The sequence below is a fragment of the Haemaphysalis longicornis genome, unplaced genomic scaffold (genome assembly GCF_048455015.1).
Source record: "Haemaphysalis longicornis isolate Haplotype H1 unplaced genomic scaffold, Haemaphysalis longicornis Haplotype H1 scaffold_3, whole genome shotgun sequence".
In the NCBI taxonomy this organism is placed as follows: Eukaryota; Metazoa; Arthropoda; class Arachnida; order Ixodida; family Ixodidae; genus Haemaphysalis; species Haemaphysalis longicornis.
Genome location: NW_027526335.1, coordinates 55,393,468 through 55,407,803, shown reverse-complemented (window position 1 = coordinate 55,407,803; position 14,336 = coordinate 55,393,468). Strand labels below are relative to the sequence as shown.

The 14,336-nt window shown below is 47.1% G+C and overlaps 1 protein-coding gene across 1 annotated transcript in view; it reads right to left on the bottom strand.

Moving 5' to 3' along the window:
* The window catches only part of LOC144175219 (putative phosphorylase b kinase regulatory subunit alpha), a 50,335-nt gene that overhangs the window by 19,607 nt on the left and 16,392 nt on the right, over positions 1 to 14,336 (bottom strand). Inside the window, exons 5-11 of the mRNA XM_077704321.1 lie at positions 13,354 to 13,517; positions 11,790 to 12,019; positions 10,652 to 10,870; positions 8,866 to 9,216; positions 7,510 to 7,881; positions 6,824 to 7,105; positions 423 to 545 (exon numbers count right to left, since the gene is read on the bottom strand). Of these exons, the coding sequence (XP_077560447.1) occupies positions 423 to 545; positions 6,824 to 7,105; positions 7,510 to 7,881; positions 8,866 to 9,216; positions 10,652 to 10,870; positions 11,790 to 12,019; positions 13,354 to 13,517 (1,741 nt within the window). The remainder of the gene's footprint in view (positions 1 to 422; positions 546 to 6,823; positions 7,106 to 7,509; positions 7,882 to 8,865; positions 9,217 to 10,651; positions 10,871 to 11,789; positions 12,020 to 13,353; positions 13,518 to 14,336) is intronic.

Sequence of the window (14,336 nt, the reverse complement as noted above, 5' to 3'; positions counted from 1 at the left end):
TTATTAGACGGAGGGGTGCATGATTTTTTTGTTTATGACATCAAACGTCTGCGAGGTCTCTTACTCGTCAAAAGGTATTCATGGGGTGCGATTAGCTACATCTTCCAAAACTTGGCAAAAACCATTGAAGTGGTGTCTAATTAGGTAGTGATGCACGACGGCTCATCACAGACGTGGTCCCCCGCTCTCTCTCCCTTTATTCCGCGCCGCGCTCCGTCCGAAGCGCAGCGTCCCGCACAGAGAACCACGAGTGTTTGAACCCCTCCCTTTGTCTTTCCAACTTTTTTCATCCCGCCAAAGACAGTTTAGCTTATTTAAAACTCACGTTTAATGTGATAATGACGGTGACCATACGAGTACAGTCCGGTGCAGCGGACTGTGCTTGTGTCCGGTGCACAAGCACAGTCCGATGCAGCGCCTACCTGCGTAAGCATGGCCATGCTTTGGTCTCCCGGGTACGCATCGCTGATTATCTTGCGTAATTCCTTGGCGGGTAGCGGTCGCATGATCACGTGCTCATGCATCGGAGGCCGGCCCACGGTCACCTGCACGGACAGTTTTATCAAGTACTGGCAAGGCACAATACTTACCCCCGCCCTGTTTAGTAATGGTTCTAATTCGCGTTCTAAGAGAAGAAAACGCGAAATACGCGGAGCCTCAGTCTTGAACAAGCATAAATATACGTGCGGTGTTTTTAAGTCTAACCACTCTGTTAGTTTTGCCTATTGAGAGATCCAAAAGGGTGGTTTAACGACGTTGTTTGAAGACATTCTGTATAGGATACTTCGGGACAACATAGCGGATTGCTTCAAGACAGTTCTACCGGGACCAAGGTCTTATGGGCTTTTGCATGCATTTTTACACTATAAAATGTAACACAAATATTTTGCCCAATACTAATACCGGCTTAAAGGTACCCTTTTCTGCTTAAAAGTGGTATAGTCAATGTCCGATTTGTCATAGCATATAGAAAAGATGCTTGTTGTAAACGTTGTGAGGACACATCAATGAAATGTAAGTGGTTACACTGGTTGCACACAACTAATATGACCCGTTACCAAGGTTTGACAAAATTATTCCACTGCTCTACCCTATAGCGCACCTCGTAGCAAGATTGTAGCTTGAGCGCGTGACCACCTTGAAAGGCAAAAGGCGTGACACTTCTGAAAGGCAAAAATGAGATTACTGAGTTTTAAAGGTGCCTTCGGTCAGACAGTAGTTCCATCCCGGCCATAATTCGCCTTCATAACCAAGTCCCATTGATGTCAATGCTATTGGCACCCCAACTTTGCCCACTCCTTATACCCCCAACCACCCTTCACTCCCTCCACCTCCTTTCTTTCAGTTTCCAACTGTGCAGCACCTTTGGGAAAACTGTTATACAGATACCGAGAGACCAACAAATGGGCAAAATCGATCATATCAACGCTGAAACAAAGTTGGCCTAAACTCCCGGTTGGATACAATGTCATATATGAAGAAGGGAGTTTAGGAAACGACCTATTTTAGATGCGACGCTGAGAGCATCTCTTGTCGGCGGCCCTGTCCTTCCTGCGTGCGTCCATCGTCGTCGTCGTCAGCGTCCGCACTCTCCTCCGCTCACCCCTCTCCTCTCCGATAGCGAACACTCTCTCGCGAGGGGCACTGGATTGGATTGGCTTGGCTTGGATTGAATTTGGATTGGATTGGATTAAAGTGGATTGTGTTGGATTGTGTTGCGTCATAGCCGCGGCAGACGCACTGGCGCCGGCGCGTGCCCAGGGGCCCTATTCTCGACTGCACAAATTGCCGGCATTTCGCCCATGTTTTTTTGCGTAAGCACGACGTAAGCAATCAGTGACGTGCTGCACCTATAGCTATGACGACATGCAGTGTAATTTGACGAGTCACTCATAAAGATCGCTACCAAGGTATCAAATACTGTGCAAGAAAGATATAAAAACACTTCGCATGTACTATGAAAATTAAGACGGTAGCTGAGGCTGACAAGAAACACACATTTCTGGAGGTCAAATTTGACGCCAACACCACAAAGCGATCGAGTAACGTTGATCCAAAAGCGAGCGAACGGCGGATGTCGAGCTAAAGAACATCACACAATTTTTTTACAGTATCTATTTATTTCTTTCAATCGCTTTTATTAACATAGCTGGGCTCTCTGCTTCAATGCAAGCTTTGTTGCGTTATCACCTTCCCTGCCGCCACCGCCGCCACGCCATCGTCTGCTGCTATGTTACAAGTTTATGGCGTGATCACAGAAAAAGACGGCCGCGACCATCGCTTCTATGACACATAAGAGCAGCGAAGCGCTACGCCTGATAACCGCGGAGCGCACCGATATCGCCGATTCACTCATTCGTCAAGCTCGACTGCAATCAGCGCTGTAATGAACTAAATAGTCACTTTTCATTGTTATTTTTCTCTTTAGTTCGGTCATGTGACCCAACAGCTTACTAGGACAAGTATGGACAAATGCCATGCATTGGGTTCTCTTTGTCATGGAGAGGCTTGTACTGCCCTCTTATGTTGCGGTTACGCCAAACAAATAATTTTTATTTCATTGCCAAACATAAAAGCAAAATACTGCACGTTATTTGCATGTTTCATGATCGCTTACTTGGAAGCAGTTGAAACTATGATTTGTTTCGGTAGGAAACATGTTTTAAACAGCGCGCATGCGAAACTGCGCCTGCTGCAAATTGCCGCACATTTCGCGGCGCCGTAAGACGGGGCAATATTGTGCCCTATTTTGCTTGTATTTTGCGACAAAAACAGCCGCCATTTTCAAGCTGCTACGTAGCGTTACGTCACTTTTACGCAGGCTGAAGTTGCCAATGCATGACGTAATCGTTCCCGCCAACTGTTTAAATTAAGTCACGCCTTCTCAGCCAATCACAGAGGGGGTGTGCATTACAAGCAGTATTGTTGTTGAATAGCAAAGGCAAGCTTATGTTGTCATGTCCGCTGCATTTAGTCTGGTTTTTCACTGCTGGCCAAGAATTATGCGCCTTTAGTAACGAGAAATAAGGCAAACTTTAGAACTGGTGTCCGTAGACGACATGAAACGTCAAAATGACGACAGCACACACAACCGCTTTGTCAACCGGAAGCACGTGACAAAATTGAAAGCCAATCAGAAAAGACTTCCGGAAAATTGCCTGAATTGCCGGCAATTTGTGCAGTCGAGAATAGGGCCCCAGGTGAGAGCGAACACCCTCTCTCAACTTCTGCGGGTGTGTGGCCCAGCGCGCTCTCACTCCGCCGGTGGTCGGTGCTGCGCGCGGTGCTGCGCATGTGCAGTACTCTTTCTCTCCGCGGTCTCCTCTCCTTCGGGCGTGCTGCCCATATAACCAGCGTGCCGCTCTCCGGCGGCCTTTGGGTCGACGGTTGCTCTCCGCTTGCGCTTGAATCCCCCTCAGCGTCGCATCACACCAGGGTTCCCGGGAGGGGAGGTGGGCGTAATTTTGTTCCTTGCGCTCGATTCTTTAACCTCATTTTGATATACGAGCATGAATTATAGGTTCAGAAGGACTTTTATGGTGTTTTTATTGTGACTATAAATGCCTATTTTGGCATTTGGGCCTAAACATCTATAAATGCCCAATTTCAAAACCTGCGCCTGCATGAGCACTGTTTACCCTCAAGTATTGTTTTCGAGTGCACTTTGAGATCGTGATCATTGTTCATGCTAACGGGCAACATCCACTACTTTGAACTCTAAGGGGTTCAACCCACTCCTCTAGTTCAACCGACTCCAGGAAAAAAATTGCCATCCTCTCAAAAAAAAATTACAGAAAACTGCGTCAAAGTTTGTCAAAACCATCGTCAAAAGTGCGCCCAATATAAGCTGTGCAGCCAACCTTCGCTGAAAATGCGTCCTATCGATCGTCAAATCTTCACATACCCAATCGGAAGCCAAAAACGGACACACGCGACGATTTTTCCCGCATTAAGTAAACGCATCTGCGAACGATCGATACGCATACTGCTGATACGTGGTTTATGACATAAGTTCATACTATTGCACTCCTTCATGATCGATTCGTGTATTGCCTTAACTAGAACCGCTCCTTTTTCTGCATTTTCAAGCAACCGTTTGACAGGATGGAAGCTCGGTTTGACGGACAGGCCGTGGGTCCAGAGATCTTAACAGAGCAATTAGGTCGACCATCGCTCTACGGGGAAATGCGTTAGTTCACTGACAGGACGCAGTCTGTCCCACGAAGAAAGCTTACGCTTTAAAAACTGCTACCAGAAGTGAGAGAACTAGAGATGACATGAGAATACACATGGAAGTCCTTGCCGCCATGGATGATCATGATTGGCCTGGTGAGCACCGGCCCCGGAACAGCAGTTCCCGCCGACGTCGCGAGGAAGCGTCCAAAGCCCTCAGACACGTGCCGAAGGTCTGGTCGGGAGAACGGCGTCGGCTTGACGTCCGGTCGCGGCTGGCTCTTCATGAGCGGAGACGAGTTGAAGCTCGGAGGCGGGACGGGGATAAAACCAGCACCCTCCTCCAAAACGTTACGTGGCGGCAGGACAGATATGAGACGAACCATGGCAGATGAGGAGCGATCTATTTACATCATGTACATGGTGGCCGTGCAGGCTGCTCGCCTCACAGATCTTCGTGGTCATCGGAGACTGTGTCCCAGTACGTGCCAGTGCCCTCTTCATCGTCGTCTCGTGACAATACCATTGTACATGAGAAAGTTGGCAATTGTTGAACCCAACAGTTCTCATGTAGTCTTTGTTGGGCTACTTAAACGCAGAAATTGTGGCCTGTCTGTCTGACTCGATTCAGCCACCCGGCCAAAGTGAAACTGAAGCTGCGCAATAGTCTTATATACTCACAGCCAAATGTAAACGTCTAAGTCCAGTGTTAATCTTCATACTTGTCAACATTGTAGAACAAGAACAAAAGAAATCCCGCAAATAAGACAAAATGAATACATGAGTGATATTTGCACTGTTCTTTATTAAAAATTCACGGATGTTTTGCGACATAAGAAAAATACTACATAAACTACAGAAAACCATCGCCTGCTGTTGTCCGCACTACCTGGCGGCATTTAAAATAAAACGGCGACAGCAACGAAAGGTTCCACTAGATAGGTTGAACATTCCGCTTGGAACGCTCGTGAAGCACGGCAACGTGGTTCTATAAACGTTGTAGTAGGGTGCCTCAATTCACGCGCGTCTCCGCCGTATGGCAGCGCTGGCGTCAAAGCACCCGACTTGGAGCAATGTAAAGCGGTAAATTTAAATTGAGTTGAGCAAACCTCTAGCGTGTTATCTTGGGAGGAACGAGACGGGAAAGGTACAGCATGAGATGTGAGCGGGAAATAGAAGACAGGCATTTACTTGCCAGGGGCGGGCGCGAGTCTACTATCGTCTTTTGTTGACATGTGCATCTAAAGGAGCAGACACGGGGCCATTTTTGTGTCTGTTTTTGCAGTGCTTATTTTAATTGCGTGAGGCAGACATAAGGTAGCGCTTTTTTAATCACTATACCCAGCTTTCAAATATAATTTTCATGCCTGTTTCAGTATTTGGACGCTCGAGGAAGTGACATCGAACATGAATGGGAACTGTGCGATGGTTGGATTAAGTCCATTTATCCTCGTTGGTCCAGCATCTTTCAACAACTATTGAACGGCTATTTTCCACTGTTAGCGCATCTGTGCCATTATAAACATTAACATTATTGGTTTCGGTATCGAGGTAGAGATCGCGCACGTTTTTGTTTCCAATTGTTCGTATGTATTTAAGAATGTATGGTACCGACATTTACATTAGAGGCCTTAAACGTTATTTTGCCTGCGCATTTTTGGCTCCAAAAGCGAGTTTACTAATGCCTAAAAATGCGGCCTCTAGTCATATAGTGCGCGGCATTCATATCTGAATCGTCGTCGTTGTTGTTTACTTTTAGGCGACAGGTGGATTTTAATGAATGTATGCCCTTTCAACCATCCGAACACAGTGGTTCGGGCTGGTTCGCCGATATACGGTGTTTTGACGTTCGGGGCACACCTCACGACAGCGAAGGACAAACTTTTCATCTTCCTCCCGTTCTTGTTGTTCTAGCTCAGCTTTTTTAGATGTAATTCTGAAATTGGTTGTTTTTCGTTTTGTTTTTCGTGTGTTCCGCGCGCGTAACTCCTGGGAGCGTGAGGCGAAGGGTTTTTCTTCACCGCTTGTTTTTGTCCTGCCTTTATCTCGCCTCTTTGCGACAGCTTTTAACGCGGCATAACATTTATTTCAACAAAAACCAGAACGACGTTCATTTTTGCAAACGTACGCGCAAATATTTGTCTATGTACTAGTGCTTTGCCTTCAGTCTGCTCACGACTGCCTGTGTGCTAAGACATGCCGACATAATTGAACCACACCACTAGTGGTGACACTTTAGAAATGTTTTCCTGTTGTTCAACATCTTCAGACTTGCTATTACGGAAGGCACATAAAGTTTACTAAAGACGTATCGCTCAAAAAAAAAATTTCATCCTAATTTTGTCAGACTCTCCCAATACATCGAGGAAGCATTAAAACCGAACGTTTGTGACTAACACATGTGTCTGCCAAGGCCAATACATGCTATAACGTTTGTTCGCTGCGCTAAAACAGCACTTCGTGGTGTGCATCTGGCGACAGGAACTAGTTCTGTGCTATGTTCTTCACCAGTAGGTGTGTATTCAGAAACCATTCCGGCAGTTTAGCACGCATGCGAGACAACATACCTCGTGCCATTCACAAAACAGTTGATTCTGTTTGCCTCTGAAATATAGAAATTATAGAAAACTTATAGGATATAGCCGCTCACCTGCTTCTGTCGAACAAGCAGATCAGTGACGGACATCGCGAGGTCGCCGACTCGCTTGCCCACGGGGCCTGCAAAGTGACGCACGAGGCCCCACCTCTGCTCTTGGCAGGCGCGCTCGTAGAAGTCCTGGAAGAGGTTCCACACGGTCACCACCGTGGTGGGGAAGCCCAGGCCGGTGTCCCAGTTGAGGCCCTTGTGGATGGACAGGTAGAACAAAATGTCCCCCTGCTCTTCCATCATGGTCGTCTCGCGGAGCGTCGTCAACAACTCGAACTCGGCCACCTGACGCCATCGTGCGCAGGAGACAAAAACATCGTCAGCACTTCATTCGATTTTTAGTGTGTACGTATAAGCAAAGACGATCCGAAATTTCAACGGAGCATGAAAGCGGGTACCAAACTGGGCAAAACTAGAAGTTCTGTATGCTTCGCCAGAGTTGCGCGTCCTCTTTCCAAGAGCCGCCGCATCGCCGTCTCCACTATGATAGGAAAGCCCACTTTCAGTGCTGCGAAGCGAACTCCTCCAGTTGACAGCAAGCACGCGCGATTGTGATATAGCGCTAGCTGGTTTGTGCTATGTGTGATATAGCGCAAGGTGATGAAGTCTATAGCCGAAGCGCTTTGAGGGGAATTCGGTGGACACGCATCAAAGGCTGCATCTGCCATTCGAGGCCCTTATAAACGCACCTGTTCGAACTGCAGTTCCGATATTGCGCAGAAGGGCACTTCTTCCTCGCCGTAGGATGAGCCCCTACGGGACATGACCGGCGAGGACAGGTTGGAGACGAGGGCGGGAGGCTGCAAGTGGTAGTCGCGGTACGTCTCCTGGCTGGCCGGGCTGTACTGGGTCAGCGAGCGCGAACGGCGTATCATTCCCGTGGCCATGGACTTGCGCCGGCTTACTGCTATTCGGTCGGCGCTGCTAGCACGATGACTGCGAGGGGTTTCCTCTCCGGGACTAGAGCCACGGGAAGAACTCGGCCGTAGCCTGAACGCCGACTTCTCACGTGTGGGACGCAGGAAAGTGCTGGACATCTCGCGCTCCAGGTAGTCCCGGATCTGCATGCCGACCACGGAAAACAAGGCGCACAGAGTGCGAGAAAAAAATGTGAACGGAGCTGGCGGGAACTGCTATTGTTTCGCTGTATATAGGGAAACAGATGGCTCTTCGGAGACACGGAGAGGCGGTGAATTAGCGTCAATGGCATTGTTGCTTTTTACAATTTGTGGCTGTCGCAAAAATGGAATTCCATATGATGATCAAAGAGTTAAGGGTGTACCAAATAGATGTATTTTTAGCTTCAGAAGGAGCGCCAAAAATAATATGCAATAAATTGTTGCTTTTTCCGTTCTCATATACTGAAATTTAGCGAGTTTAAGTGGTCAAAAATATAACCTTTCTCATAGATTCACTATGTTTTATTCCCGGTTGGAAGGGGGAACATTAGACGATTTTAATGAGATTTTTTCAGTTCCTTGCTGACCCTCCTTCAGCCCCTTTAGAGGATTTATTTCGTCTGTCAGGCGTGAAGATATTTTGGTAAAAATTGTCTCAACCATAATGAATTGCCAAGTTAAGATGTGCTTGCTTTTTTATTGCCACAGCCGTAAAGAGCAACAAAAATTCCATGACTCTTTCCGTCCCATGTCTGTTCATGCCATGTACCTAACCAAAGACCAGTTTCGGTACGCGCCGGGCATGCGCCAGCCTTAGTGTAAGCCAGGCGTCCATCAGAATTTATACTTGTAAGGCGGCTCTGCACCTGAACTAAAGAATATTTACGAAAGGGTAACTGAATTTTGTCAGCAAGGCTGTTTAGGTTTTTTAAGGGATGAAAATAACAGCGCTATAGACGGGACACGAGAATGAATAAATACGCACTTGTGTGGTCCGCGAGCGTGTGTCTCCAATCAGTTGCGCTTTTTTTATCCCTGGGATTACGGACCAACACGCCCATGTTTCAACCCTTCCGATGTTCTTGCAACGACTTCCGCGAAGTGGGGCACAGGGAGGAAGAACGGCAGGAACAAAAGGGCGCGTACCATTTTGGGCAGCCGATCCGGGTAGCCGTTCTCGTAGTCGCCGAGGAAGTCGAGGCTGGTCACGCCCGAGGTGTTAAAGAGCTCGTCGATGTGGTTGAGAGATACGCGGGTGCCGTGCACGTAGCCGCTCACCAGCTTCTTGATTGTCTGGCGCAGACTGACGGGCACGCGGTCCCCGCTCATCTGGCGCGCCTGCAGGGTCACCACCATGGTGGGCCTTCCGGAAGCGCGCCAGTGGGCGCGAAGCATGGCAACGTTTGCGCGGAGCGTGCTCGAGAACAGGTCGACGTCGTTCAGCAGGTGAAACTCCTCGCTGTCCAGGTTCTGCGGGGTGAACACGCACGGCCGGTCCTGGGCCGAGAAAAACAAAACACGTAGCCATGAAGGGGATTTATTGTAGGGTTTAAAGCGCCGAAGCAACGCCTGGGCTATGAGGCCCGCCGTAGTGGAAATCTCCGGATTAATTTAGACGACCTGGGGATCTTTAACGTGAGCCGAAATATCGACATACGGGCGTTCTCGCGCTTCGCCTCCAACAGAAGAGCAGCCACTGGAGCCAAAATCAAACCCGCCTCCTTGGGCTCAGCAGCACACCACTTAATCACCCGAGCCACCATGGCAGGTCCGCCATGAAGGAGGGAACATGTAAATGTCTGGCAACCTCAGCTTCCCGTATCAGCAAATTTCATCCCCGTATCATCATGTTAGTGACGAAAACAAGTGAAGGTATTTTCAGATGTAACATGGTATCGTGCACAATCAGGTGGGGATTTTCCTGGAGCAGTGTCCGCCTTGCCTCTGGTCCTGCCCTTACCTCATTTGTGCGCGCGAACACCTGGGTAACTCCAAATGATCGCTGCACGTTCTTTTGCCAAGTAGGTTTTTCTCCCGCTCAGGAAAAAAGCAGAAATACTGCAGTAATTGAATTATTCCTGTCACTTAAAAAAGTTAGATGTCTTGCCGTGAAAAGCCAGAAAAAAAAAGATACTTGAATTCATGCGCTAAGCGGACGCCTGCCTTGTGGGATAGGCCAAAGTTAAGGGTTACTGAAAAAGCAGTTTTTCCCCTTGCAATGACTTCTGTCGGGCATCCCCATGCTCTTATTTTTTGCCTTTCTGGCAAATACAGCAACCGCGACCTAAAACTGTAATCGTGATCAGGTTCTTAGAAGCAGCATGCGGTAAAAGCTTGCAGTGATTGATGGTATCGATTCCAAAATTACTTTTTCTAGGCTCTTTCGCTCTTTTGGAAGCGTTAATTAAACTACATAACCTTTTGGGGAACCTTCAAAAATGGGAGAACAATGTTTCGTGTTTTGTTTATTACAAGCGCTTCCCATTAGGCGCCTTCTCACATTTTTGCGGAAAGTCTAAAAATGCCATGTCAGTGGGATTTGAAAACTAAGCATCCCTAAAATTTGTTCCCTGTGGTTGTAAAAAACAAGTGCCTACGTCCAATATGAAGAAAAAACGGATGAAACCTAACCATTTCTGAGATGCAGATGCGAGAGCATTACTGTCCAATTGAAGGTCGCAGGAAGTTCGGCACCACAAGAGCTCCCTCCTCACTGAAACTGGTGCACCGCTAAGTGATAGGAGCAGCAGGCCCCATAGTGCGTTGCGAGCACGGAAAGATTGCGAGCACGGAAGCGGAATACTGCACGTCTTCGTGCAGTATCTTCGTGATGCGTTTATCGGGTAGGTAATAATGCGGTGCTTAAAGCTGCCCAGTCAAGTATAAAACGTTGATTACATTAAGTGGGCCACTTGGGCCAATATAACCTTACCTGCAGAATGTATATTTTGCTTGTGGCCAGCAATCCAACGTCTCTGGACAGTCGTCCGGACAGGCCAAGTTTGCGGTCCTGTCCCAGGTAAGCCCAGAGATCACCCAGCACGCGCGCCGGATACACCTCGATGGGCCCGGCTTCCATGACCGTCTGAATGTCGGGATAGATGCTCGAAACCTTCTCCTTCACCGTCCAGTCCTCTGCCAGCAGCGCCACCTGTTTCGGAAGGCAGCGTCTCCTCTCAAACCCGTCAGCACTACCACGCCCCCATTCACTGAAATTCGTTGGTTAGCGCTATTTCTAGTTGATTCCTGCCTCAGAAAAAAAACAAAAACGATGAGCATGTAAAACTCCCCAACCACTTTTAAAGGCAATAATATTTTCTAGGCTACATTCAGGTCGAGTCGCCATAATTATGCTCACGCCATCTTCACTTAATTTACTACGTGCTTTGAAGCGAAAGCCCAGCGAACTCTTATGCATGGTACCTTTTATGAACACGCACACCTTTTCACGCAGGACCCACGCTATTTACTCATCTTATTAGGTCAATCTACCTAAATGCACATTATTCGACCTACATCGCCCTTAACACATTGTAATTAGTCTACCTTGCCTTGTGGCACGTTATTCTACGTGAATTTATCTTCATTTGCCCTAGTCACCTATTCCACCCTAATCTCAACTTAATAATGACTACTAACAATCAATAATCCATCTCAGTTAATATTTAACAGGACTAATTGATGCATTTGGTTTTATTCGAGCTAGGTGCCCCTTCCCGCAACCTATCAATCAATAAATCATTAATAGTCTCTCATACATGGCTGGCAAGCTTAGGTTCACATTTGGCCTCCCCTGGGTCATGGGGGTTGTTGTACAGTTCGTGTAGATGCCGGGGTTATTCCAGGTAAGCTTACGATGAGGAATTTAGGAATTTAGCATTAATAAGGCCTTTTACTGCCTTCCTTTGGTTTAATATCGGCCAGGAGTGGTGGACTGTACCGCATATTCACACTTTCAATTTCTCATAATCCTTTCAAAGCAGAAGGCGGATCTGGCTCGGAAACATCGTTCGCAAGCTTGGAATCGTCAACGCTTAGCATGCAGCATGCCCCCTCTCTCTGGCACGCACCTGTACGACGAGCTCGGGCTTCTTGAGAGAGGTGAGACGCCGGTTGAGCGGGTCGAGCTCCCCGGGCGAGAGAAAGTGTTCCTCGAGCAGCCTTCCTACGATGTACAGCGACTGCGCCCACATGAACGGTATCTCTCCGATGGGCACTCGAGTCTGGCTGTGGGGGTCGTTGTACTCGGAGACCGCAGCGTCTGCCGGGACGGCGTACATCTGCGGCACCAGCTTAAGACCTGCAACATGAATTGCAAGAAAGGTTGCTGCTGCTCTATACTGCGTAATTACGGTCTTGAAAAGAAAACTTCTGATGATGACACATAGATTCAAGAGACTCATGTTCAAACTTCTACAAAGAAAACTGCTCCTTCGTAGTACAAAAAAAATTTGCACCACTTTGCAGTCGAATAAAGCCCCAAACACCGTGGCAAATAGCGAAGGCTGCTTATATGAATGGACCCTTTCTTGCCATTCCTCCCCAAAGAAGGAGAAAAAAATGTATTCATATTCCCAATGAAACAACAAACATTGCAGCTTCGTGAAAGGAGCGCAATGACGCTTGTATCGAATTACGTATCTTTGATCATTTGGGGTTCCTTTATTGCCAATATCGCAGCGTAGAAAAAAAAAATACGTTTTTAAGCAATAACAATGGCGCGTACTTCATCTATTTTTGGCACAGATTTTCTGATACGACGGAAAAAATCAATGCATTTTTATAGTCATTTAATGCCAACTTATGGTTAAAAAAACGGCACATCTTGCAAAATTTCCTTAGTAATTCTTTTACAACACGCAGAATCTTCGGTTTACACCAACGGGCGGAACGCCGAACGGCTATAGCTGGCAAGAGGCCGCTGTAACAAGTTTAGTGAGCACAATTATTGCAACAAATTTGGCCTCTATTAATTGCTCAGTCATCAAATGTGCTGCGCCCACGTCTCATAATTGTTTAGTGACAATAATGTACGCGTAATGAGGCTGAAATGGGTGAGCGGTAGCAGCCGTTCCGGGTAGTCGCAAAAAAATTATGTGTGTTCTGATCCTGTTCACCAGATTGCTAAGTTCGATTCCCAGTCGTGGTGAAGAGTTGGGCAGAGGTCAAAACTGACAAATAAACATGCACGAGCAAGGATGACGCCGAGCTCAGTGTGCGAAAAGTGGAGCGCAAGTCTCATCATCGTAGTCGTCATCGTTGCCACCGTCATCATCCTATTTATATAACTGCACGACGGATGCTTCCCCCTATATGACAGGTTACCGGGGGTAATCTGCGTAATCTGCAGTCAATGCGTTTGGAACACAGGTAATAATATCTCCTTGTTTGCAACAGCCTTCAATTGTTTGAAATGCTAGACCCTCAGAACCAATGCCTTGAGTTCGGTCGCTTTCATTTCGGTTTGGTCACCATGTTTTATACAGCGCCGGGAAAAGTGTACGTGGTCAACCAGCCGTTAAACATTCTATAAAAGCTGATTAGTTTACCCCAGGGACAATGGGCGATGCTGGAATACTCGCTAACCTGTTGTGGATCCTATCAACAACGTTCTATTAGCGGAATATCCATTACCATCGTCCGTCTTCACGAGCAGTTTGTCCAGCATATCCACGTACATGTCGGCCATTTCTCGATCGTCGCGGAAGTTGGCGTCAATGATCAGGAAGCAGAAGAATAGGGGCCATTCACACTCAATCCGCTCAAACGCCTCCAGCTCCCACGGCTCATAGTAAGGCCTGCACAGAACGTGCGAACGCGCGAACCAAAACACTGAGTCACACCTTCCTTAGGCGAGCTCCGCCTCCAAACAACGTGGGGCCTTTGAACGACGATCGTGTTTCTTGGCCTTCTTAAATACAAAAAGTTTTTCTAGCCCGTCTGCCCTTTACTCGAATCAGCAAGAAATATTACCAGTCAACCTGCTCAATGATGGGGTACTCATACACTGAGAAATTGATGGCAAGGGATTGTTAAAGAAAGGAGTGCAGAGAGAAGAGGAATATATATATATATATATATATATATATATATATATATATATATATATATATATATATATATATATATATATAGTAAAAAATGGGTATAGCTTCTAACAAAACTGTTTATTGGTCGACGTTTCGATCGGATGCCGATCTTTCTCAAGACAACATTTCGTATTTCTGTGCACGTATTTATAAGCTCGTCGTCCAACGGCGCCGAAAAAAAGAGAGAGGGGGGATTTGGGCAGAGAGGTAGCAACAAACACGCTCTCAGCGAGGTGAGGTGAAGGTTTGCAAAAAAGAGAGAGAAAAAAAGAAAAAAAAAAAAAAAAAAAAAAAAGAGAAAACGCAAAACCAAAAACAAACCTAAACATGCAGAAAAGGGAGAGAAGTACACAACTCTTTCAAAAACACTGTCCTCCATCGTTCGTCAGCTTGTAGAACGAGTGACAGGTAGCGCCCACTTCAGAGGGGGGCCGCTCTGCTTAAGAAACGAAAGCGCAAAGCAGTAACAGGGACGCTCTCACACCATCACTGGGAGGCACAGAATTCTAATGGTCACTGACCTTACGG